Source organism: Miniopterus schreibersii (genome assembly GCF_964146895.1).
Source record: "Miniopterus schreibersii genome assembly, chromosome: 17".
Classification (NCBI taxonomy): Eukaryota; Metazoa; Chordata; class Mammalia; order Chiroptera; family Miniopteridae; genus Miniopterus; species Miniopterus schreibersii.
In genome coordinates this window covers 18294049-18318873 of record NC_138117.1, presented here as the reverse complement: position 1 = coordinate 18318873, position 24825 = coordinate 18294049, and the positions used below count along the sequence as shown (strand labels likewise).

The following is a 24825-nucleotide window of genomic DNA, read 5'->3' as shown; positions in this document are numbered from 1 at the left end:
CCGGAAGGGGCGGGGCGACGGGCGGTGTCATGCTCAGCGCCGCCGGGGCCGGAGGCACATTGTACCTTTTTCCTTACAGGGCTGCTCTTGGGAAATCGGCTGCTCCGGTTTCTCTGCTTCCCTCGGCTGCTGAGCCACCGGAGAGCTGCCGCCACGGCTGGAGGGCGAGGGCAGCCGCCTCTCCCCGCTTCCGCCGGAGGTGCGTCGGTCCCCGCCTTCGCCTCCCCGAGCTCCTCCCGGCCCCGGCGCCCGGCGCCCAGGGGCGCGTCCGTCTCGCGGGGCTGATCCGCCGAGGCCGCGCGTCCCGTCTCCCCGGGGCCGCTTCGCGTGCCGGGCTGGGGCGCACGGGCGGGTTCTGCCTTCCGCGGGGCTGGCGTTCGGCGCAGGCACTGCGGTGGCCGGGAGGGGAGGCCCTGCCTGGGTCTCGACCGACTCCGCCTCGCCCCGCGTCCCCCCCAGAGCTCCGAGCCCCCACCTCGGCGCGCTCGCCTCGTGGGGGTGGGGCGAGGGTCTGCGGCCTCACTGGAGGCCTCTGGGCTGGCCCAGCGACTTCTCGGGGTCTGGGGTCCTAATCGACCCTACAGTGTTTTCAGGCTGGTGGTGATCAGAGTGCAGCTGAGGGCCGCGTGGGCAGCGAGAGGCTAAGAGCGCGCGCCTGCCACAGTCAGGCTGGGCCCGGGTGTGTGCCCCGGGCAAGCGACTTAAGCTTTTTTTGATCCTCATTGTGATCATCTGGTTAAAGTACCTGCTTCCTTGGGCTGATGAAAGGACTAACTCAGATCTCTATTAGGTGGTATTCATAGTTTGAGTGGGTACATACTTTGGCCTGGTCCTGTCCAGGTCCCTCGGGCTTGCAGGTCTGTAAAACAAATCTCGGCCCTCATGCTGCTGATTAATAAGAGAAATGCATGTGCATAATAATCAGGTTGTGAAAAACTGGAACGCCCGTTGCTAGGTTTGTAAAAAGCAGTCAGTGTTTGGTGTGGGGCATTGGTCAAGGAGGCATGTCGGGACTTGAAGGTTGCTGGAGCACACACACTAGGTCCGTGCTATTAATGCCTAGCTGGCAGTGGTGCCCTAGCTGGTTTGCTCAGGGATTAGAGCGTAGGCCTGCCAACCAAGGGTTCCGGGTTCAACTCCCGTCAAGGGCACGTACCTCAGTTGCAGACAGTGCCCCAGTCAGGGCACATTGGAGAGGCAACCAATCAATGTGCCTCTCACATGGATGTTTCTCTCCCTCTCTCTCTCCTTTCCACTCTCTCTGAAAAGCAATGGAAAAAAATATCCTCCAGTGAGGATTAAAAAATATATATATTAGATCGCATTGGTATTTCTTTAGCACAACGATTTTCAACCAGTGTGCCTTAAGCATTTTTACAACATGCAATACCTGACTATTTGGTCAGGGGCCCTGCCCTCTTTTCCCTTATTGTCAAATAAAAAAATGACACCAACCAACACAACAATAGCCATCTGGTGTGAATGAATCAAAATTACTGTATACCTATTTTTTTTTTGTTTTGGTCAGATGCAAAAAATATGATTTTTGGTGTGCCGCAGAATTTTAATAATTAGTTTGTGTGCCATGAGATGGAAAAGGTTGAAAACTGCTGCTTTAGAGTATATAGAACATCACGTATATTTTGGTCACATTTACTAGTGAGTGGATAGAGAAGATTAATTTTCAAATGGAATGTTTATCTCCACATCCTTACTGCTGCCTTACTTTGATGCCAGAGATGTGTGTATTTTAGTGACTCAGGGAGGTGAGTTACAGATACAGATACACCAGTGTAGATGCACAACATTTTGGAGGTGAGGACAGATTAAGGAAGTGTAAGGGTAGAGCAGTAATTATCAAACAGCGTGGAAGAGCTTAGCTCACAGTTGAAGGATATTCTAGGATTAAAAACAAACCAACCTCGAAAGATGATTCATATCAGAACCTATAGTTTGAAGCTTCTTTATCCATTCATCAGCTGATGGGCGCTTGGTTTGTTTCTACTTTTTGGCTGTTAGAAGAATGCTGCTGTCAACATTCACATACATGTTTTTGTGTGAACATGTGTTCAGTCCTCTTGGATATATACCTAGGAGTAGAATTGCTGGTTCATATGGTAACTCAGCTTTTTCAGGAGCTGCAAAGCCGATTTCCATAGTGGCTGCACCATTGACATTCCCGCCAGCAATGTGTGAAGGTTCTGATTTCTCCACATCATCATCAGCACTTGTTACTTACCTTTTTAAATTATAGCCATCCTAGTGGGGAAAGCTCTAATTTTAAAAAATAATAAGTTTTTCTATGTGGCATTCTAAATGACCAAACACTGGTAAATTATAGTGATTTGACTCTTTAGATGGATTGATTAGAATGTGATGTAAATAAAGTGTATTTTTTTACTTAATTGATTTTTAGATAGAGGAAGGGGAGAGAGATAGATGGATTTGTTCTTCCAGTTATGTATGCATTCGTTGCATTCGTTAGTTGTTCTTGTATGTGCCCTGACTGGGCATCAAACCCTAAACCTTAGTGTGTATCAGGACAATTCTCTAACCAACTGAGCTACCCCACCCAGGCGAGCCCAGTCTTAGTGTATGCTGTGTTAATTTCTGTTACCATAATTCGCCCAGATTACTCACAGGTAAATGCTTACAAGAGAGTTAGACTAATTCTTCCATCTCAGGAGGAACAAGACTAAGTACCTGCCCTGCTAATAAGACGGTTAGCAAGGTGACCTTGGCATAAAGGCAGCGTATACTCACTTTTGTATTTCTGTCTCTCTCTTCTATCTCTTTCATTTATATCCTGCCTAACCAGCAAGGGATTTGAGAGTATTTTCATTATGATTATGTTGTATGGAATAATGATAAATATCTCTAAGAATAGAATCAGAACCAGAAAAAATAGGGATGGAAGAAGGGAATCTTATGTAGAACATGATCATAAGGGCTAATATAAAGGTGTCATCGAATATCATGTTTGACCATCAGCTTATTATCTGGCAAAGTTACTAAAAAGAGACATGATCTGTTACACATCTAAACTTCAGACTTTTTCTCTAAAGAAGCAAAGTTTTTCATAACTCTGAATTAAAAAAAAGAAACAAGTCTCAGGTGGGACTTTACATAGTGGAAGTAAACTGCAGAGAAAGTGTATAGAGGTGTCCTCACTAAAGCATTGGTAGCATAAGTATAATTTTTAATTGTGATACACTAGTGTGGGCTGTATTCATATTTGTCACACGTTTGTTCATGTCTCTTGCTATTTTATGAAAATTTTAACTCTAGGTATTAATGATTATCTTTTTAAAAATCATATTTTTCTTCTATTTGTATACTGTGTTTTCCAGAATGCATACATAGAAGATTGGGACAAGATCTTTATCTAATTTCTGGTAAGTTAAGTGACTGATTTAAAGAGTGACATAAAATAATTGTATGGCTATATTTTCAGTCATTTAAGAGAAATTTTCGTGACGATAAGATAAAAATGATACTGATAAGTTGTTATTATTACATAATGCCAAAAGAACTGAGAGCTTTTCCAGAAACCTGCTTATAAAAGATGATATCTAAAAACGTATGTCATCATTTCCTAAAGACTCAGGTTACTTTTGTTGGATCAGATATTGATGTTATAGTTTATGAAGAATAGAGTTATCTCAGCGTAACCTAGTATAAGATACAAACATTCAGTATGATCTACTTAAGGTAAAAGTCAAATTATTAAGATCAGTCTGAAGTTTCATTCTTCATCAGCCTTATTTTCCTCTCTCAGTTATAACTTGTGAGTTATTTCAAAAGCTAAACCCGACATGCTTTATGAGTGGACAAATTAAACCTTATAATTTTCACATTTAAATCTGCAAGAAAATTTACCATTAACCTTTACTCATTTTTGGTAGAAATGACTTTATATAGTATTTATGTACACTAAAACGTAACTTTTTAGCTGTGAAAAGAGTAATATTGGATTATTTTTTCCTTCTAGTGGCAAAATTAAAGACTTGTCATGACAATGAAGAAAGAGACTGAATTTGTCATTTTCACCTAAAGAAAAATGATAGACAGAAATCAAACCTGTGGTATAGGACAGGATTCTATGCCCTATATGAGTTGTTTGATTCACATATTTGAAGAATGGTTTGGCGTGGAACAATTGGAGGACTATTTGAATTTTGCAAACTATCTCATATGGGTTTTTACACCACTAATACTTTTAATACTTCCGTACTTTACCATTTTTCTTCTCTACCTTACTATTATTTTCTTACACATTTATAAGAGGAAGAATGTATTAAAAGAAGCCTATTCTCATAATTTATGGGATGGTGCAAGGAAGACAGTAGCAACTCTGTGGGATGGACATGCAGCAGTTTGGCATGGTAAGCAAGATTACTTTGATCTCTGTGTGTTGCTGTTTGTGTTTGTGGCCCAGAAACTGTATCATTTCATTTTACTGATTGAGAAGAAACTGAAAAATATAATGGAAGGGATATTTATTATTTCTTGTTATCTATTTGCATGCATTGTGCATATATATATGTCTTCCTTAAAATAATTTTTTCCAAATACATTAGTGTCCATTAAAGAAAGAACCACAACAGCAGTTAGACTATTTCTGTAAGCTAAAATATAAGCATTTATATTTAAGACATCTAAAAGAGTAAGAGACTATTTGAAACAGTATAGAAAACTGTCTTGAAAATACTTTATTAGCATTTATTTCCATTTTGTTTAAATAAGTTTGATTTTCCCAGTGTAGAGATATTTTAAAAATGAATATTAAATATAATTTGTAGCCCAGCTGGGCGTGGCTCAGCGGTTGAGTATCGACCTGGGATCCAGGTGATCGGGGTTCGATTCCCGGTCAGGGCACATACCCAGGTTGCGGGCTCAATCAATGACTCTCTCATCATTGATGTTTCTATCTCTCTCTCTCCCTCTCTGTTCCTCTCTCTGAAATCAATAAAGACATTAAAAAAAAAAGTCTACTTTAAAAAAATATATATATATATAATTTGTATACCAAAATTTACCTTTTTTCGGTATGATTCATTTCAGAGGTCATTACATCTTTCTCTATAAATGAGATAGCAGTAAGTTTCTCTCCAGGATATTCAGTTTTTGCTTTGTTATTTCAGAAAATGTGATGTTGTGCACTTAATGATAAGTGGTTCTTCATTTGGCTGTCATGAAAATTGCTCTCTAGTGGCCTAGTTTCAAGAACTTGGTGTTTTCCTCTACTGGTTTTTACCTTATTTGTTGGTCTTTTTTGTTTTGGACTATACAAAAATACAGAAAATTCAACAGGCTTGTAACAAAGATGTTCCTTCTGTATCATGTTGAGCATCAAAAGTGGTTTCACAGAAAGACATGGAAGGAAGCGCAGATTTTGAAATAGACACTTGAGGTAGTGATCATTCTAAGGAATATAAATGGCAAATCACTATGTTGTTTACCTGAAGCTAATATAATATTATATGTCAACTATAATTTAAAAAAATAGACACTTATGGGAATATATAAGTATAAGGCTGCTCTTACCAAGATCACCAGTGACATGCTTATTAGGCTAATGTGTCTTCATTTTAATACTACATACATTCTTACAAATCTTTTTGAGCACTTAATTATGCGATACATTGTAAAATGCTTAACATGCATTAATTCTTTTAAACCTTGTAACATAATAGAAAGGTTCTGTTAGCTCCATTTTACAGTTTTCCCATGAGCAAACAGTACCAGAGAGGTTATTTGCCCAAGGCACACTAGGAAGCTAGGAAGAAGAGCCAGAATGGGACCTCAGATATCAGGCTCTAAGACGTGTGCTTTTGTGGTCTGTGCTGTGTGGTAAGTTCGTCCTAGATTGGGAATTCAGGGTCAAAAGTAGTGGTATTCAGCAAGTTTGCAAACAGGAACCACATGTCCTTGATGGATTGAATTCCTAATATTTACTCACTTATACTAATGCTCTTGCCAGTCAGTACAACTCTCATACTCTGATAGTTGTTTAACATGAGGTAAGATGATACTTCAGCATTCTACTGTGTGTGTCTGCAGAGATTGCATCTAGGTAGACTACTGTTGTTCATGGTCTTTAAAACAGTGAAAGAAAAATTCAGTGGAGTAATTTACAATACTCAATGAGAATATTTATCTCTCTCCCACATATATACCCCCCCCCCAATAGCTCAGGATAACATACATTGTAAGGAATTATAATTTATATATATTTCAGGAGACATGGTTTATTTTGGATAACTTCAAGCACTGAACTTATTTTGTAGCAGAATATCTATTTTTGAAGTATTTTATTTATTGAAGTATTTTAAAATATGCACTTATTACTCAGAGGAGGTAAAATGTATATACATAGTTCTTACTCTGTTTTAATATTTTGTTATAACATTATTTTATTAGATAAATGATAACTTTAAAAAGTGATTTTATTTACCCTGTTCTTTAGAGACACATATAAAAGGCATTTGTGTGCATATTTGGATTCTGTATTGGTGTCAAATCAGTTCAAATCATGTTTTTTAAAGAATCTTCAAAGGACTTTTTAACTAATATAAATGTTCATTATAAAAAATGTGTCAAATAAGAAAAATAAAGAAAATTATAGTCACCTAAAATTTACCATGTAATTGAGTTCTTTTGAAATTGTGGTGCATTTATGATTTTTTATGTGTGTGGCAGACTAGTATTTTTAATGTTACTAAGCCTTTTTGGTGACTTCTAATGACTACATGGAACCCTGTAAATTTTATAATTTAGTTACCTATTGAATCATCATTTATTTATAATTTGTTTACTATATCTTTGTGCAAGAATCTATCCAATGTTTTCTGTCTTGGAGTTAAATTTTACCCTCATACTATATATAATGTAAGTATACTGTCATTTTTCAAAAAAATTCTCTGATTCTTATCTGGTGTTCCAAATAATGCCTATACTGTCAAGAAACATTAATCTGATGTTTCTTTAAGCACCTACATTTATAGGTAGTTTGCTTGATGATGGCGGGTCAGTGAATTTCTTACACTCAAGTTGCTTATAGCCTTTAAACTATAAAATCATGACTTATTTAAAAAAAAACCACATTACTCCTAGAAAATATGAATGATATTATTAAAATCTAGCCCCCCCTAATGGCTGAAGGACTGATTTGTTCAAGAAGGGAAGGAAGGGAGAGAGGGAGACTCATGCACTTTTGTAAAAAAAGCCTGCGTTTCTGAGTTAGTAACCATCCTTTACTTTTAATAACTAATAAATGTATTTCAAGTATTTGTATTTTGTCTTTCTAACAGGTTATGAAGTTCATGGAATGGAAAAAATACCAGAAGGACCAGCCCTTATAATTTTTTATCATGGAGCTATTCCCATAGATTTTTACTACTTCATGGCTAAAATTTTTATCCATAAAGGCAGAACTTGCCGAGTAGTAGCTGATCACTTTGTCTTTAAAATTCCAGGTAAACTTTCACTGTAGATAGTGATATAAAAATGTTAATTAACACAATCAAATTATATGACAGTCTGTATCTTTGAGTTCTCTAGTATCATATGGGAAAGCTTTTTGCCTTTTGAGGTTACACACTTGGAACTCCAGTGTGGGAGCATCTGATTGTCCTGTTTAGATGATACACCTAAGTGTAAAAACATTATGGCCAAAGGCTTATCTAATCTCTTCATTAACAGGTATTTAGTTGTTATTTTTCAAAGTTAAATCCTGAACTTCCACTTTAAAAAAAATTGTAACTTTTGCCAAATAATTTATATTTTGGTATAGAGAATCTCTTATGTTTTTTATCATATTTCTTAACTTGCCTGGTAGACTTACATATAACTCTTAAGATTGAGGACCACTTTCTTTTTAATCTGTTTATAAAGACTGTACCTTTTTAAAAAGATTAATTAGCCAATTGGTTTCAAACACAATAGTTCTGGTTTTTTTTAAATCACTGTAAAATAAACTCATTAAGATTTAATCTTGTTTTCTTCTGTCACTAAATTACGAGAAACAAGCCAAAAAGTTTATAGTTCTCTGGAATAATAAAAACAAAAGCGACCCATCAACCAGACAGACAGACACTAAACAGTGAACTAAATAACAGTCTACTCAGTGCCTTTCATGACGTGGTTAATATTTTGACATAAGGGTATCCTTATGTGACTAAAAAGTCATTTGTATTTTGTGTATAAACTAAATAGGCTATAAAAGATTTTTCTTCAGAAAGTAAAGTGATTACTTTATAATAAAATTTGAAAACTAGAGAAAAGAACATCATTATAATCTTGCCACCCTAATATAACCAGTTAGCCTTTTGATTTATTTCGCATATTCATATTTTATGCAAATGATTTTGTTCTTTTTATAAAACAAATTTTTAATGTTAGCATTAATATTTTATCCTTTATTTTATAAAGGATAGTTTAAAAATAATAGTTTCTAAAATAAAGAATAGTTTTAATGGGTGACTAAAATATTTAATTACCTAGTTTTCTCATATGGAACATTAGATTAGGGTGCTTCCATTTTTTTTTCTTTCTATACATAATAGAATGTGAGTATTTTTATTTAGTCTTTGGCTTTTAAAAAATGTACCACCTTTATGACCTTATAACTCAGGAAACCTCCCCTGTTCATTCATTTATTATGAGACTGCATCTGATTAAATCAGTAGGCTTTTAATGTAAGGCAGGGTGAAAATTATTTCAATTTTAATATTTATAATCTTGTTTCAGGTTCTTAAACCTGTGAGAAGGTTGGTTAGTCTGCATAGTTTTCACTACCCGTTTCCATTTCCTAGGCTCAAGGAATAATGTATGCTATCATCAGTCCTCTAAAGTTCCAGTTTAGGATTTGCTTAAAATATTTAATTACTTGATAGGATTATTTTTTCCATCTATAAATAGTTGTACTTTAAAAAATTGTATAATGTTAGGATCTGGAATAAGTTGTTCCTGACTCAAACACTGACTTTAATAAAAACTCTTAATGATTTTGCTATTATTATTGACGTAAAAATTTCATTGTGGAATTAGCATCATCTAACTCTTAATTTCAGTAGATTTTACTATGGCTTGCTAATTTTGGTAGGGCTAAGCATAGTCAGATTCACATTCTCTCGAGTGATTCTCTTTCTTTTAGGGTTAATGGAAGATTAGATTTGTGATTGCTGATGGGACATAATTTTCGGTTGCTCTAATAAATGCTGTAGACAGTGTTTAGCCATGAGATGCAGTGAAAGGAACTTTGGGTTAGATATACCTGGACAGGAATCTCTGCCCTGCCACTTGCTTGGTGTGTGACTTTGAGCAAGCAACTTACTCTCTGAGCTAACTTTTCCTCATCTGTAAAATAAGGATAAGGACCCCTGTTTTCCAAGGTTTATGTGAGTTTTAATTAAGAATTTGAATATGTAAAGTAACCAGAGTAGTGGGTGATCACTAAGGAGGTGACCAATAGTAGGTGATGTATAAGATACAGCTATTATTTTACCAGCAATATTAATCTCATATTAACCTTGAGAGTTCTTGATTTTAAAAAAGTAAAAAGGAATTTACTGATTTAAGTATAGATAGTAAATTTTATAGGTTGTGAAGATATTGGACAAGAAGTACTTAACATATATTCATGCTAATGTTTCTTACAGGGTTTAGTTTATTACTTGATGTATTTTGTGCTCTACATGGACCAAGAGAAAAATGTGTTGAAGTTCTGCGGAGTGGTCACTTGTTAGCTATCTCACCAGGTGGAGTTCGAGAAGCCCTCATTAGTGATGAAACCTACAACATCGTATGGGGTAATCGTAAAGGCTTTGCTCATGTTGCAATTGATGCAAAAGTGGTGAGTTGTTATAAAACTAATTATTAAAGTAAAGCTGGCTGAATTTATAATAAACACTTAAATAGTGAGCCAAAGTATGTAAGAATTTAGATACTGTAATGGCAGTACTTTATAAATTAGTGTATATAATTCTTAAAGTGTAACAGTAGAGAAATATTCCTGTGGATGGAAACCATAAATTTACTCCGTAAATTTGGCAAATACCCGGCAAAATTTTATTTTACATTTAAAAATCCAGCATCTTGTAATCAGATTTATAAAATTATTTGTATTCCTTCAGTTATACTTGTTTTCATAAGTAATAGTCCACTTCTATGTATTTCAGTCCTTTCATATGATTGAGTTGGTCTAGTTCACTGATGTTTGCTGGTTGGTTTCACTGCAATTCTTTTATCTGTGATCAATTTATGGAACAGGACTCAAATAATATATGACTCATCATTTTTTATCAGGAAATGGGGTCAGCTACCTAGTAGTATGACTAAAAATGAGAAACAGATATTGGTGAAATTTAGATCCTTTTAAGACTTTACCAATGAACTTGTCAGCGAGGTGAAGTATTGTTCTGGGAGTCGCTGCAGTTCGCTCGGCAGGCTGGAGGGCGTGGGCGCCACTTGATCCTTTCCATTCACTTTGGAAAGTATTTCTTAGCTTTTCGGTCTCCATAGTGTACTTTATCCTACAAAGCATTTATTACTCATGGAATGCTTCTTTGTTTCCTGTTCGTTTTAACTTTAGATTGTCTATGAGAAAAACAAATCATAATATCTTTGACAAAGTGTGTTCTTTTTCTGGACCAATCAGTTAGCTAGATAGCTGCCAGTACTTTCACGTTTCAGTTTTTTGTGTACCCATTGCTGCCACATAGAGAGACCAGTGTGCACCTTTAGCTTGCCCGTTTATCTTACAAATACAGGCCACTGAATAAAAAGGAAAAGATAATACATAATTCATTCTAACCCAAGACCACTATTTCAAAAAGAGTGGAAATTTGCTCTGTATTTTTTAATTTTAGAGTTGTAATAAATTCAAATGCATTGAGTTCTATTCTCTCTTGTACATATGTATATACAACTCCTAGAAGTACATTATTGCTGTGTAGTACTTTAATAATATGGTCCTAGTATAAGAGTTAATACACTTTCCCAAGTGTTTAATAATACACAACATACAAATTTAAATACTACTGTCCTACAGTAGATTATATATAAACTCTCTGAGGACAAAGTCATCTTTTTATATTCTGAGTTCCTAGTACAATCACATGCAGTTAGTAGGCTATTTGTATTTGTTAAATTGATTTTTTAACACAATGTTAAACAGTACTAGAAAGGAGCCTTTTGAATTTAATTTTATGTTAATAGTATTAGTGATATAGAAAATTAATTTATAGCATGTTTTATTTTCAAGTCTTAAGTACTGATGTAGAAAACAAAACCTTAGACTATATAAACAGTATAGAATACAAAAGGATAGATGTACAGTTGTACACAAATTAAGGATATGTAATGTATTTTTAAGCAATGATAAAAGCTAAAATTTAATCAAAGATAGTTCAACTTTCAGGTTTATATTTTGAAAGAATTATTTCTTCTAAGGTTTAAGATAAAAATGACAAATAGATTTAGAATTACATAAATTGATCATGGGATTCTAATTTATCATCCTTAAGTTTACAGTTTTAAAGAACATTGCCTGGAAGAAGGCCTGAAAGAAAGAAATTATATAGAGAAAGGAAAAATCCTTGAAAGGGTTTCTAAATAATTAAGATAATTAGATAATTTAGATAAGGTTTTTGTATGAAATTGGAGAAAATTTAAAAACAGCCTTTTACAAGTTTATAAATAAAAATCATTAATATCTCTGATTTACAAAAGAGCATTGTAAGTTTGATAAGTCTTATACCACCCCAGCCTTTTGTAGAGCTTTTAAAGGCTTTATGTTGGAACTCCTGTGTAGTAAATAGGTGACATATGTAATTATTCCAGTGTTGCAGATGAGAAACTCAGGCACAGAAAGATGAAAGAATGAAAGGATGGAGGGATCACAGAGCAGAGCACACAGTTCAGGACTGCAGGCAACTGCTGCTGTTGCCATCACTGACAGCATTTCACAGTGAGTCTGCTGACCTTGAGATTAAAAGTCCTTCCAGATACCTGAGGGAAATCTTTCAATCATATAGTGATAAATGTCACAAGTATCCCATCTGGAAAACAACTTCATAGACCTCACAGAATTATCATAAACTTTGACCAAAAATTTAAGATGGTTGTTGCAGGATTAACTATATTTAAATGGTGACATAGTTAACAGAAATTAAAGTGAAAAAGTCTGGCTTGTCAATGCAAGCTCACAAAATACTGGTTAGAAAATATTAAAGGTTCATCTGAAAGTTGCTTTTTGATATAATATAGATCACTATTGTGAATTTCTGATAATTATGACTTTGATAAGAATATTTAGGTAACTTCATATCTAAATAAGTTGGGGGAAAATTAACCCATTTACTTTAGTTGGAAAACAAATAACAGATATAAAAGAAAATAGCATTTGTTTCAATAAAATTGTTCATATGTATTATTTCAACCTATTAAAAAAACTATGATAATAATTAGCCCCATTTTAACATGAAGAAACTGAGACTTAGGGTATGGTAAGTAACTTGTCCAGTGGGTCCCACTTTTTTAGTGGCCAAGTTAAGAATCTAAACTTTGTAAAACTGATTCTCCAAGAACAATTTTTACACATTCCTCTCTCTTACACGTGTGCATACACATACATACAGAGACACATGTATACATGTAAACAGAATGTAATGCTCGGTTACTTCTGCAACTACCTTGTATACAAAGTGTGCACAGGAAAGGAATGGATAATTGTACTGCAGCATCAAGATGTAATAAGGTACGTTTGTAGCTTTAAGGCTGTAGCTTCAATGCAAATTTAGGAACAGTGTACCCAAAATATAGCCAGAAATACTGAGCCTACTAGGGTAAGCTTTCCCCCGTTCAGTAGGTTCTGGAAATTTCCAGTTTCTGGAGAATTAGCTATTTAAACAATGATATGTAACCTGAAGAATGTTTAAATAATGCATACTTTAATACAAACTTTGGGGCTCATGTCAGCTAGTAGACATTAATCCAGCAGAATGGCCAGATGAGGCACAGTGGCGTATATATGAGCTGAAAGGTTTCTGTTCCGTGGGCTTTTTAAGTTCACAATTCTAAAGTCATAACTATTTAAAACATTAAGATTTCAGCTATCATTTTAGTTTACAAAACTAGTGGTGGTTTCCTAGATCGAAATCTGAATTTTTTACAAAAACGCCAGTGTACTTTGTCTTACATGCTTGCTTTGTAAATTAACTCCACTGAATTTTAAAACCTTCATCTCACTTCTTTCCTTTACCTGACTTCTCTTTTTCCGAACTGTTTAAATTGCTGCTGCCTGTATCTGACCTTTATGTTCTAGGTGCCGAGGGCACAGCAGTGAACAAAACAATGTCTGTGCTATTAGGAATCTGTCTGGGAGAGGAGAGAGAGAGACAATAAATAAAAGATCAGTTAGCTATATGTGAGGTCACAAGTTTTATGAAGAAGGCTATTCCTGGTCTCTTTCCTTCAGTCCACCATATTTTACCATGTTCCAAAGCTGAATACGAATGGCTTTTTAAATGTCAGCTTATTTAAATATCTCAAACCCTGCTCACCAAGGCAGGTGTTTCTGTATTAAGCAAATACTGATGATAGACTGTAAGTGAAATGACACTCCCTCCATCCCCAAGTTTTATCTGTTCTAAAGCCATTTAACTTGGTATATTTTGTGCGTGGTTTAAAGTGTTCAGTTTTTTTATCTACCTCGGTTTTACCACGGCATGCCCTTCTCACATGACCGTTCGCTACTTCGCCCGTTGTTTTATGACATTTAGTTAAAGTCTTCATTATAAAAACTATACTTAATTAGTGATATTCATAGAAAAATGAAAGCCAGGAACTTATAAGAAGAAATTCTCTAAAATTAATGACATGAAGAATTCTTTTATATAGATGCTTTTCCTTTTCTGTAGTGAGTTGTATACTTACTTTTAATTGATGTTGAACATTTTTATATTTAATAAGCTCACAAAAATAAATGGTGTTTGACTAATTCCATGTCAGCATCTTGCCCAAACCTGCCATTTAAATTTATATAAATTTCCCAGTAGAGAGAGCCTCTATCTGTAGCTTTTTCTTCAGAGACCATACTGCTCAGTAGCCCACTAGAGCCAGTTTGATTTCCCACATTCACTTTATTTAATAGTGATTATAATCTTTGAGTATCAGGGTTTATGTGGGAGGAATAGGAAAGTTGGTAAATATTATGTATTACCACTAGAGGGTAGTGTTTCCAATTTATATTTCTACAGATGACCAAGTTGAGCCTGATTAATCACACTGGTGATGAAAGTATACCTTTATTTTAAAAATACCTTATTTTCATAATCTTAAACAGGTCCTCAGAAGTTTACATTAGTGACTCAATGGAGACATTGAATAGATTAATATATTTACTTTTTAATCCAAATTTTCTCTTTAGCCCATTATTCCTATGTTTACACAAAATATTCGAGAAGGATTTAGATCACTTGGAGGAACAAGTAAGTTCTGGTTCATTTGGTTTTTCTAACGATAATGTAATATTTATAATGTAATATTTTATTTTATTTTAATAATGTAATAGTTTAAATATTTGGGCTTCTGAGCCCTATATGGGTTCAAAACTTAGAGTTTTTTTCTATTTAGATGTTTTTCTATTTAAAGGCTGAGTGACAACTGGTTCTAAGTAATGGCAGTTCTTAGATGTTAGGTTGTTGTCTCATATACGTACTGAAGCTTATTTGTCACTGGCTTTTTAAAATTAAGGAGTGTATTAAAATATGTTGACGGTTAGGACAAATTTACATATAACTCAGACTGTCTTCCTAACTCACCCCAGAAGAAGTTACAGCTTTTAAACTGGATGACAATATAATATTGAATTAAGATGAACAACCAAAGAAGATATAGTTTGCCTTGGCTTGTTTATGTTACTTTTTAAATTTGTTCGTTTTTAAAATAGTTTCAACCATGATGCATTTACTTCTTTTTGCTGACCTTTAATTTATTGTTAACAAAATAAGCTCTGCATCTAGTTATAGGAGTTATAATTAGATGTGCTTTTTCTTTGCAATGTCTCTTGTTTTCTTTTTACTTTGAAATTTCTATAGTTTGTTTTTATACCCTGTGTTTTATATATTACATTTGGTTGATTGTATTTTATATCCCTAGCACTATATTGTTAGCGTTTATATCCACATACAAATCCCCTTCTGAAGAATTTTAAACTTGTTTCTTTTATGTCCAACATTGTATTGTTGATATTCCATTATATTTTATAGGTCTTTTCTTTATTTTCACACTTAAAGTGGAAAGGCAGGTTGATGAGATGTTTAGTTTTTGTTGTGGAATTATATCTTCTAATTTTCTCTCAGATCATTTCTTCAGAATTTAAGTCGCATACCAGAAATTATTCCTAATTTTGCTTCTTTAATTGCAAAGTGGTTTTAAATTTCTTTTTGACTGTTTATTAACTTTTTTACTTTAATAGTTGAAAATCTCAAAAATTAGTGTCTAGTGATTTCATTTTCTTTTGACTATTACTTTGTGTCTTATGATGTATTCTGTGTTTCCATGTATAAACAGTGTTTTAAACTTCCAGTACAATTCGTGATTATGTATTCCGTATTGCTTGCCTTTCTTGGATTTATTTTTTAAAAACTTAGTCTTAAAGTCTGTCATTTTATTTTGCATTATTACCACTTTTTGCTGAATTTTATACTTTATCATTAGCATTAGAAATTCTTTGCTTTGTTACATTTTTTCTAATTTACAATAATGTTTTAGTCTTTACTTAGTTTAGTGATGCTTTTTGGCCTCATGTTTATGTGAATTTATTTTATGCTTCCATTTTTTTCTTTTTTTTAATTCATGTAAATCACGTATTTTTGAGTCTTCATACTTTTTAGCTTCTAGTTTTTGGTTTTAGTCTTTACCCTTTGTTTTGCAATAATAGTACTTGGCTTGCCTTTAACATTCTGAAATTTTTAAAAGCTCATTTAAAAAAATTAATAGGTCTTGTTTTTTTGAGAATTTTTAGGTTTAATGAAAAATTAAACAGAAAGTACAGAGAGTACCCATAAACCCCCACATCACCCTCTAGTTTCTTCTGTTAACATCTTGCACATTTGTTAAAACTGATGAAAAGCTCACCTTCAAAAAAAAACACTAATTGCCAAGAGATGATACTGTTTGCCACCTTCCTCTAAACCTTACATAATTACTTTGAGAGTTTACAATTACATGCTCAGAATTTGTAACCAATTAAAGTGATTTTGTTTACTTTAAAACAGGGTTATTTAGGTGGCTTTATGAAAAATTCCGCTATCCATTTGCTCCAATGTATGGAGGTTTTCCAGTGAAGTTACGTACCTATTTAGGTGATCCCATTCCATATGATCCAAAGATAACAGCAGAAGAATTAGCTGAAAAGGTAAATTATTCTTTCTTTCATAGTCCTTGTATAGCTTTTTACTTTCAATTATATTAAAAATTAATCCATTAATTTATTAATTTATTAATTTATTTTACAAGTATGCTCTAGATTAGTGGTGACTTCTTCCCCTGGGCACATTTGCCAGTCTGGAGACATTTTTCATTGACACAATGGTCAGGACTTGGGAAGTGGTGGTGCTACTGGCATCTAGTGAGTAGATAAACATCCTGCACTGCACTGCACAGCCTGCACTGCAAAGACCTATCCATTCTAAGTGTGACAATTAAGAAAGTGAATGTCTATAGACATTGTCATATGTCGCCTGGGGCACAAAATCAACCGTGGTTGAGAACTGCTGTGTTAGGATATTAAAGAAGCACAAAGGAGAGGTATCTAAATGAGATCAGGGACACCTCAAGGAAGGTGATGCTTGAATTCAATTTTGAAAGACAAGAAGGGATTAACTGGACAAGGGGTAATGAGGTAGAAGAAACTGAATGTGTAGAGGGATGACAACATGCAATAGCCTGAATTCTCTGGGGAGCCGAGGGTGGTCTGTATAGCTAGAAGGAATATTGTAGGAAAGCCGGAGAGCTATTTAAAGCAGATGAATGATGTAATAGGTTTGCATTTAGAAAGATTACTAGGAGCAATATGGAGGCTGAATTCGAGTGAGGCAGTAGAAGCTCATTTTTAATTTTTATTTTTTATAGTAGTGATTCCAGTGATGTGAGTTGGTATCTCTTTGTAGTTACAATTTTCATTCATCTACTGATTAGTGATGTTGAATATCTTTTCACATGCTTAGCCATTTGTATATCTTTGGAGAAATGTCTGTTCAAGTTTTTTACCCATTTTATAATTGTATAACTTTATAATTGTATAATTTGGGGTCTTTTTGTTGTTGAATTGTAGAAGTTCTTTATATATTCTGGATGTTAACCCCATATTAGATATATGATTTGCAGATATTTTCTATCATTCCATAGGTTCCCTTTAACCCTGTCAGTTGTTTCTTTTGATGTACAGTTTTTAGGTTTGATGTAGTCCCATTTGTCTATTTTTGCTTTTATTTCTCTATTTTTGCCTGTGCTTTTGGTGTAATATTCAGGAAATCATTGCCAAATCTAATACCATGAAATTTTTCTCCTATGTTTTCTTCTATGCATTTTATAGTGTTAGGTCTTATGTTTATGTTTTCAATCCATTTTGAGTTAATTTTTGTATATTATGTAAGATGAGGTCTGACTCCTTTCTTTTGCATGTGCATATCCAGTTTTCCCACCACCAGTTGTTAAAGAGACTGTCCTTTCCTCATTGTGTGGTCTTGGCACCCTTGTTAAAGATCACTTGACCATACACACAAAGGTTTATTTCTGGGCAGTCTACTTTGTTCCATGGGTCTACATGTCTGTCTTTATGTCAGTTTTGATTACTATAGCTTTGTAATATATTTTGAAATCAGAAGGTGTGAGGCCTGCAACTTTGTTTTGCTTTTTTCAATTGAAGATCATCTTGGCTATTCAGTGTCCTTTGAAATTCCTTATGGATTTTAAGATTTTTTTTTTTTCCTATTCAAAATTGCTGTTGAGATTTTGGTAAGGACTGCATTGAATGTGTAGATCTCTTTGGATAGTATGGTCTTCCTACCAATATTAAATCTTCCAAATCCATGAACACAGGATATCTTTCCATTTATTTGTGTCTTTATTAGTTTCTTTTAGCAATGTTTTATAGTTGTCGATGTATAAGACTTTCTTCCTTGGATTATTCCTAAGTATTTTATTCTTTCTGGTACTATTGTAAATGGGGTTGTTTTTTCATTTTCTTTTTCAGATTGTTCATTGTTAGTGTATAGAAACACAGCTGATTTTTGTGTGTTGACTATATCCTGAAGCTTTGCTGAATTCATTTATTAGGTCTAACAGTTCTTTGCGAAATCTTCAGGGTTTTCTACATATAAAGTCATATCATCTGTGAAAAAGATAAGTTCACTTCTTTTTCATGTACAGTCTGATTTAATTGTTGCCTCAGCCTTCTAGGGTAGCCCTTATTATCAGTTTTACACATGAGAAAAATGCATGACTTGGTCAGCTTTGCTGGGTTATGCTGCAGTGTCAAACAACCATAGAATCTTGGGCGGTTAGGACAAGAGAGCTTGCCTGTTCCTGTTACGTCTCCTCTGAGGTCCAACCGAGTCGTCTTTGTCTGGGGCTGAAGGAACCCTGTGTGGGGTGTTGCCCTTTGCATGGCAAGTGGAAAAGGTCAGGAATGGAACCATGAGATGGCCCTTAAAGCTTCTGGTTGGAAGTGACTCACTTATTTCCACTGACATTTTCTTGTCCAGAGGAGTCACATGGCCACACTGGACTCCAGTGGAGCAGACCTGCTGGGTTCCTTCCACAAAAGAGCCCAGAAGAGAGGGAGGGAAAGTGACTAGAATACACCCCTCCATCCTGGGACCCGGCAGGTCAGACTCTTAGAAAAGGACACGCAGCTGGACCAGCTCTAATGTTGTATTAGAGGAGACGGTTCAGGTCAAGCAGCTGGTGTACAGGAAGTTTCACCAGGGTCACCCCCACGACACATCTGGGCCTTGTCTGTGAACTTCATTGTTAGGAAACTGGCCTCCAGTTCTGCTGGTTCATTAAGTACACTCCCAGTTTATTGCTCTTTTTCATCCTGAAAGTAAAAGCCTCTGACACTGATTTTTAGGATCAGGACACGCTCTCCACAAAGCATGCTTGTCTCTCGACGTGAAGCAGTGCCTTCCTGAGATGGCTGCAGGACTCCTGCAGCAGGCTGAGCTCACCCCGTGACTTCACTTCTTCATTGTTAACATAACACATTTCTTTGCTGCCCCTAACAAATGCAGTCTCTTTTAGGATATAACTGAATTCTCTTTTGTTCTTCTTAAATTTTTTCCTGCCTATCTATTAGGATTTAAGTGGGTCAGAGCTAGTTAGGAACACTTTTGTGGAGATACTGTCTTTTTTTAGTGAGTATCAAAATGGTCAAAATAGAAGAGAAGGGGGAAAAAAGCCTGGCCTTATCTCAGAGGTTTCTTCCAGGTCTAAAACTAAGTGAATCCTATACCTTTCCTTTCCTCAGTTAAGGAAAATATATGATTCCAGTGACTTGATTTTTCATAGGAGGGTTTTCATATGAGACAAATTTGCACGCTCGCTCTCTCCCTCTCTCTCCCCCCATATAGTAAAGCCTCATCGAGTAAAACTAAGTAAGAAAGTAAAGGCCTTTCTGGAGCATTGAAATACCTCAGTTAATGTCTCCAGTTACTTTATTTACTTTATTATCAGTACTTAAGGTAGCAGAAGTAGTTTACTAAATCATAGTTGTAGATTTCTTCAGGGAATTTACTTAAATATCTAGTTGCCACATCCATATTTTTTACTGTAGGTTGACATTATTGAACTAAAGTATACCTAAAGTAAAGAATACTTGCAATTTTCCTTTTGTGAATACATTGTTATGGTTTCCCAATCTTCATTGTTAATAATATAATAATAAACTAGAGCATAATGATCCCTGAGTTATCACAAATTTGAAGTGACTAGCATCCAAATTAATGTAGAAATGAAACCTCATTTTAGAAATGGGTGATAGACTGTTCAGGCATTTGACTGTGGAGAACCATTCTGTAAACACTACGTCTAAATTAAAATATACTGTACTAATGCTGAAGAGGACACTTGGGATATTTCCTTAAACTTCTCTCTGTCTTAATCTCTGTTGTTTTTTGTTTCCATGATTACAATGGCTGTTTCTGTCTCTCTGCCTCACTGTCTACATTCTCATACTCACGTTCACATATGCATATAAATACAGATTTATTTTCATGTACATATATGTCATATATACATGTATTATTAAGGTGGAAAGGAGATGGAGAGAAGTGGATCGATTTGAGTGGTATTAGGGAGGTGATACACCGCCAATGGATTGGCTATTGTGAATGAGAAGCAGTTGTTAGGATGACTCCCGGGTTTGGGCTCACTTGGCTAGATTCATGGCAGTATCATTTGCTGTAACAGGGAGGGAACTCAGGCATTAGACTGTGGAGAACCACTCTGTAAACACTACATCTAAATTAAAATACACTGCACTGATGAAGTGTGAGGGGAAAGAATGTTAGTTTAGTCTTAAGTTAAGCAGGTTGGGCTGAGATGCCTTTAAAACATTCAAGGGAAGTCGTATTGAACATTCCTATTTGAAACTGAGTGGGCTGGAGATACAGACGTGGGAGTTATCAGCAGGTGGATGGTACTGAAGGGTGTGGAAATGGAGAAGATCACGGACCTGAATCTTTGAAGAATAAGTGTGTGCCTGATTCTGTAGATTATAAATCTCCAGAAGGGGGTTGAAAGGGAGCAACTCGAAAGTAGGTGAAAACCCAGCTTTTCCTCTAACATGAGAGTTACAAAGGCAGGAACGATGGTGATTGAGAGGTTAAGATTAAATGTTTATTGGATTTAGTGCAACAGTTGTATTTTTCTTTAAAAGATGTCTTTATTGATTTCAGAGAGAGGAAAGGAGAGGGAGAGAGCGAAATGTCAGTGATGAGAGAGTCATTGATGGGGCTGCCCCCTGCTTGCCCCCCTGGGGATCAGCCCTGTGCCCTCACTGGGGATCGAGCCCTGATCTCCCAGATCCTAGGTCGATGCTCAGCCACTGAGCCACGCTGGCCAGGCAGCAGTTGTATTTTCTTGATACATAGTTATTCACCCCCAAATCCTGCCTTGGCCCCTCGATTCATGCTAAACATCTGTACTTTTCCCCTTGGTACTTGCTCCCTTCGGGATTCATTGGCCCTAGTGTAAAGCCCTGCGCCAGCCGCTCCCGTGGACACCCCTGGAACCTGGCGCGCTGGGGCGCTGCGGCAGCCGCCTGCTGTGGGCCTGCGAGGGCCTCCTGCCGCTGCCACCGCTGCAGGGACCTGCCTGCGCCTCGGCGACCAGACCCCGCCGTGCCTTGGTCACGCATCCATCTCCGGCCATTGCCCGCCAAGCAGGCGCCCAGGCCCGAGCTCCCAGGCCCTGCCTTCGCCCCCGGGGTGGCGCGGGGGCCGGGGGCCGGGGCTTGCCCGGGGCGCGCCCCCGGGGGTGGCCGATGCCTGGGCTCCTTCCCCGTTGGGCGCTGGCTCAGGCTCAGGCCCCCTCCCCAGTCGGGGGTGCAGGGGCAGCTGATCAGTGTTTCTCTCCCCCCCTCCCTCTCCTTCTTTCTGTAAAATCAATAAAATCATATTTAAAAAACCCTTTTCTTCACATTTCAGGTGATACATGTCACAAATGATCTTACATTTTAATTACTTTGTACTTGATTATGTTTATTAAGTTACGAGCTCCTTGAGATTTGAGACTTGTTGCACTGATGTTACAGCTTTCAGAGCACCTAATACTTTTTGAATAAGTGGATAAAATATTAAAAATGTACCCCACAGAACACAGCCTATGTGTTAGTCTCTGTGCCAAGTACCTGAAGATGTGGTTTCAGGTTTCACTTAATCCTCATAATAACTGTATGAAATAGTTCTCATTTCACAGACATGAAAATTTGTGGTTTATAGAGGCACATTTTTAAAGTACATCTTTGGGCTAGGGTTTACTAGTTATATTTTAAAATAGGGGAAGTTTCGAGGTTTGTAAAAAGAAGGCTCCCTGAAAGGTTACCTCTGAGAGGAAGCGTGTATGCGAGAGCGTGCCTGCGCTCTGTACATGCACAAAGCAGTTTTTTAGATGGCTGCAGCTAACTTCAAAGTAAAAACTTGAAATTTGTCATGAATTGAATGGGCAACAAGTAGTCTCAGATTTCTTCATATGTCCTAATTGACTTTTCCATTGTTATGACCATTTAAATTACTGTTAAACTGCCTAGAAATGTAGGTATTGAACTAAAGGACATGAGCTCATTCATTCATAGTTTTACTCATTTTTTCCTTTTTTATTGCCTGATATAATTTTTTGATGTGTATGGTGATGAAGGAAAAATATACAACAGTTTATTAATGGATAGAAAGAAATGAAACTTCCATTTGTCTATTTGAAAATTTCTTGCTACTTTTTTTTCTTCTGATTTTTTTCTTCAGTTCTTTAAAAAAGTGTTTATTGAGTGCAAGGCATTGCTGTGCTCAATGCTGGAGAAATGCTGAGACGTGTCTCTGGTGTAGGAAATACCCATGTGGGCAATACTGTAATTCAAGCATGATAAAACAAGTATAAGAAATATACCATGGGTGTCCTAAGAAGGAAACCTTTAATTCTGAAGAGAGGTGGGTGCTAAATTAGGGAGGACTTCTTGAAAGTAGGAGTACATTAAAATCTTTACAAAATAAATAATCTTTGTTGAGAACTAAAAGAATAATGCTTTTTTTGTTTGTTTTCTTAATAGACCAAGAATGCTGTTCAAGCTTTGATTGATAAGCACCAAAGAATACCGGGAAACATTATGAGTGCTTTGTTAGAACGTTTTCAGAAAAACCAAAACAGTCACTAGAGGACGATTTAATATATTTATACTGATATGTTTGTGTCTATGGTACTGTCTTCTAAATTTTGTAGGTTCTATACTTAGTATTTTTGTAGAAATCATGTTAATAACCATCTTTTGATGAACTTGTTTAAAATAGCATTGAAAATTTTGTTTTACTCAGTCATGTCAAATTTAAACAACTCATTACGGCGCCTAATAATTCAGAAAATGATCATGTTTTCTTTTTATAAATTCCTAACAATGTATGATAAATATATAGATTATTAGAGTTAAGTTTATTAAGAACAGCAATTTAGGTTAAACACATATTCCTAAATAAGGTATCTAATTTCTGTATCTGTTGCACTGAGCTAATTTTCAAGATGGTGTAATCTAGGGTTGGTACAGATGCTTAAATTATGGGGGGGAAATGCTCTTATTTGCCTTTCATTCCCTTCATGACCTTGGGCATGTCACAATGTTTTTGTTCCCTTCATGACCTTGGGCAAGTCACATAATGTTTTTGTGCGTCAGCAATGCCAGAGGGGAGGGGGGAGGGATGACTGGATAAAGAAGGTGAAGGGGTTAGCTAAGGAACAGATATGAGCACCCCATGGACAGTGACAATAGTGTGGGGAAGGCCAAAGGAGGGGGAGGGGAGGGGCGCAAAGTGCGGGAAAGTGGGGACCATCTGCAATAGTGTCAACATTAAAAATTTTTAATTAAAAACAAAACAAAAAAGTTTACTTTTTAAAAAATGTTAATACTATGGTGAATGTTATTTTAAACTTTTTATATTTGCTGTGCTTGATAACTGTAGAATTGAAATTATAACTGAATTAATTAAGACCAAGATCTTTCAGAAGTTTATGTATGTGTTTTGTCGTAGGATGTTTAAATTATTCCTTCAGGTATAATGTCAAGTTGCCAAGCACAATGAAAAAGATATACTGTTTTTCAAATTGAATAAGAAAGAAATTAGGAAAAGTAAAATTTCTAATTTTTGTTTTTAATGAGAATCTGTAAACAAAATGTAATGTGTGCTGTGCATTGTGAGTCCCATAATAGGGCATTAGTAGTGTACAGGTTTTTTTTTTTGTTTGTTTGTTTTAATACATCTTTATTGATTTCAGAGAGAGGAAAGGAGAGGGAGAGAGAGAGATAGAAACATCAATGATGAGAGTCATTGATTGGCTGCCTCCTGCACGCCCCCTACTGGGGATCCAGCCCGCAACCCGGGCATGTGCCCTGACCGGGAATCAAACCTCGATCTCCTGGCTCCTAGGTCGATGCTCAACTGCTGAGCCACGCCCGGCTGGGCAGTAGTGTACAGTTTAAAATCACTGTAAGGTTAAAAGTGACTGTCATGCTCTACATTTCATATGTCAGAAGGATTCTAGGCTGATGAAAGCCGTTGGAGAAAGTTTTGCTCTTGCTAAATATCATGGCTTATTCATTTGACTTTGCAACCAGTCAAATGGTTTATTGTTTCAATAAAAATATACTTGAATGATGAATTTATGTGAACACAGAACTTTCTGAAAAATTAATGACTTTTGATCTGTTGTCTCCTTGAAATCTGAATTATAAAAGTATTTAAACAGAATAGTACCAGAAACCACATGCAGTATCTCCCTTTCCCTTTTTTAGATATTAAACTACTTGGATTTTTGTGTATATTTTTGTATAACAAGTATGTATGTATATATGTATGATATGTGTAATGTATATAAAATTAAACAACATAAAAATAAATGTAAGGCTGAATTATAGTTCATTTTCTTGCAAAATTACATTTGTGACATTTTCTTATTTTAAACTGATTTATCTCTCACCCACATATATTCATGTATCTCAGCCAGAATGAAAAACCTTACTTTTTAATGTAATGAATATATTTTAATTTTGGTTTC

General features: G+C 35.9%; 1 protein-coding gene across 2 annotated transcripts; it reads left to right on the top strand.

Annotated features, from left to right (window-relative positions):
- Positions 1-11: 11 nt before the first annotated feature.
- Positions 12-24698, top strand: TMEM68 (transmembrane protein 68). Of its 2 annotated transcripts, XM_081116523.1 has the most exons (8): positions 12-199; positions 3351-3395; positions 3992-4385; positions 7314-7478; positions 9663-9856; positions 14432-14492; positions 16284-16423; positions 22832-24698. In XM_081116523.1, the coding sequence occupies exons 3-8, from the start codon at positions 4061-4063 to the stop codon at positions 22934-22936; spliced, it is 990 nt and encodes a 329-aa protein (XP_080972649.1). In that variant the 5' UTR covers positions 12-199; positions 3351-3395; positions 3992-4060; the 3' UTR covers positions 22937-24698. The 2 variants fall into 2 exon arrangements, with proteins under 2 accessions (XP_080972649.1, XP_080972650.1); XM_081116524.1 differs by lacking the exons at positions 14432-14492; positions 16284-16423 and having other exon boundaries at positions 14-199; positions 22832-24637.
- Positions 24699-24825: the final 127 nt, after the last annotated feature.